Source organism: Procambarus clarkii, unplaced genomic scaffold (assembly GCF_040958095.1).
Source record: "Procambarus clarkii isolate CNS0578487 unplaced genomic scaffold, FALCON_Pclarkii_2.0 HiC_scaffold_375, whole genome shotgun sequence".
NCBI classification, from domain to species: domain Eukaryota; kingdom Metazoa; phylum Arthropoda; class Malacostraca; order Decapoda; family Cambaridae; genus Procambarus; species Procambarus clarkii.
The window spans coordinates 56,398-58,141 of record NW_027189408.1 but is presented as its reverse complement, the minus strand read 5'-3'; the positions used below and the strand labels follow the sequence as shown (position 1 = coordinate 58,141).

At 43.9% G+C, this 1,744-nt stretch overlaps 1 protein-coding gene across 1 annotated transcript; it reads left to right on the top strand.

Moving 5' to 3' along the window:
- The first annotated feature begins 218 nt into the window (after positions 1-218).
- On the top strand, positions 219-1,376 carry LOC138361417 (zinc finger protein 716-like). The gene has a single exon (XM_069320748.1). The coding sequence runs from the start codon at positions 219-221 to the stop codon at positions 1,374-1,376; it is 1,158 nt and encodes a 385-aa protein (XP_069176849.1).
- Positions 1,377-1,744: the final 368 nt, after the last annotated feature.

The window sequence follows — 1,744 nt, the reverse complement described above, 5'->3', positions numbered from 1 at the left end:
AAAGTTGCATGTTCTAGTTACTGTTCGAACACTAGACACCACTCCACATTATAGATAAATATTTAGTCGTTGTTGTGAACACAATTATGAGTACCTCTTATAAAGATTACGAAGACGTTATTGACATATTCACTCAACTTGACAATCTTTCGAAAGAGAGTGGTGTGTCTGTCACGACTCATCCTCTGCATGAGGAGACTGAGGAACAAGGCGCCAGAATGCTGCGGTACATTAGTGAGACGTCAGCAGTGTGTCCCAAGGAGTCTGGGCAAGAATTTACACTACTGAAGCCTGTGGAAGACACTGGTGAGAAGTTAGAAGACTCATCCTCTGTCACGACTTATCCTCTGCATGAGGAGACTGAGGAACAAGGCGCCAGTATGTTGAGGTACATTGGTGAGACGTCAGCAGTGTGTCCCAAGGAGTCTGGGCAAGAATTTACACTACTGAAGCCTGTGGAAGACTCTGGTGAGAAGTTAGAAGACTCATCCTCTGTAACGACTTATCCTCTGCATGAGGAGACAGAGGAACAAGGCGCCAGTATGTTGAGGTACATTGGTGAGACGTCAGCAGTGTGTCCCAAGGAGTCTGGGCAAGAATTTACACTACTGAAGCCTGTGGAAGACTCTGGTGAGAAGTTAGAAGTGAGTCCCAAGTATGGGGATGGATCTACAGTACTGAGGAGACGAAGGGCTGTCCATAGTGGTGAGAAGTCAGAAGAGAGTCCCAAGTATGGGGAAGGATCTACAGTACTGAGGAAAAGGAGGGCTGTACAAAGTGGTGAGAAGTCAGAAGAGAGTCCCAAGTATGGGGAAGGATCTCCACTACCGAAGAAACGGAGGGCGGTACGTAGTGGTATGAAGCCTACGTTATGTGACCGGTATCCTGGTGAGAAGTCAGAAGTATTTCCCAAGTCTGGCCAAGAATTTCCACTACTTAAGACTGTGGAACAAGGCAGGCTGGGGCATACTGGTGAGAAGTTAGAAGCGTGTCCAGAGTCCGGGGAAAGATCTACACTACTGAAGAAGCAAATGGTGGCAGATAGGCCGTCATGTTACCAGTGTGGGAAAACCTTCAGCGACCGCAGTGGCTTAAACAGGCACATGCTCGTCCATACTGGCGTTAAATCTCACGTGTGTGAAGAGTGTGGGAAAAAGTTCCTTCGAAATGATTATTTGCAGCAGCACCTGATGGCCCACAGTGGTGATAAACACTTCCTGTGCAAGCACTGCGGGAAAAGATTCTGCCGACTTGGCAACTTGAATGATCACATGATGGGACATAATGGTGCGAGACCTCACATGTGTCATGTGTGTGATAAACTATTCAGCAGACCGGACTATCTGAAGGACCACATGGTGGTTCATATGATTTGATGACAAACCTTACATGTGCCCACACTGTGGGGATAGATACACTCAGCTTGGAAATATGAACAAACACATTCAGCTGCATACAACTGTGCTCGGTGTGTGAGAATTTTGAAATATTGTATAAATAGTGAGAGCCTAATCTCAAAATTTTGCTACAATGTTCCTGTTAATAAACTTTCAAATTTACTGCAATTTGCCTATTAATATTCTTAAAATTTTCCTACAATGTACCTATTATTATTCAAATTTGGTACATATTATTAACTTATAATTATTTGTTAGATTAAGGACCTGTCCGAAATGTTGTGTGTTAGTGATGTTAAAAACATCAATGTTATATACTTACAAACCCAATGCACCTTCTTGCACTA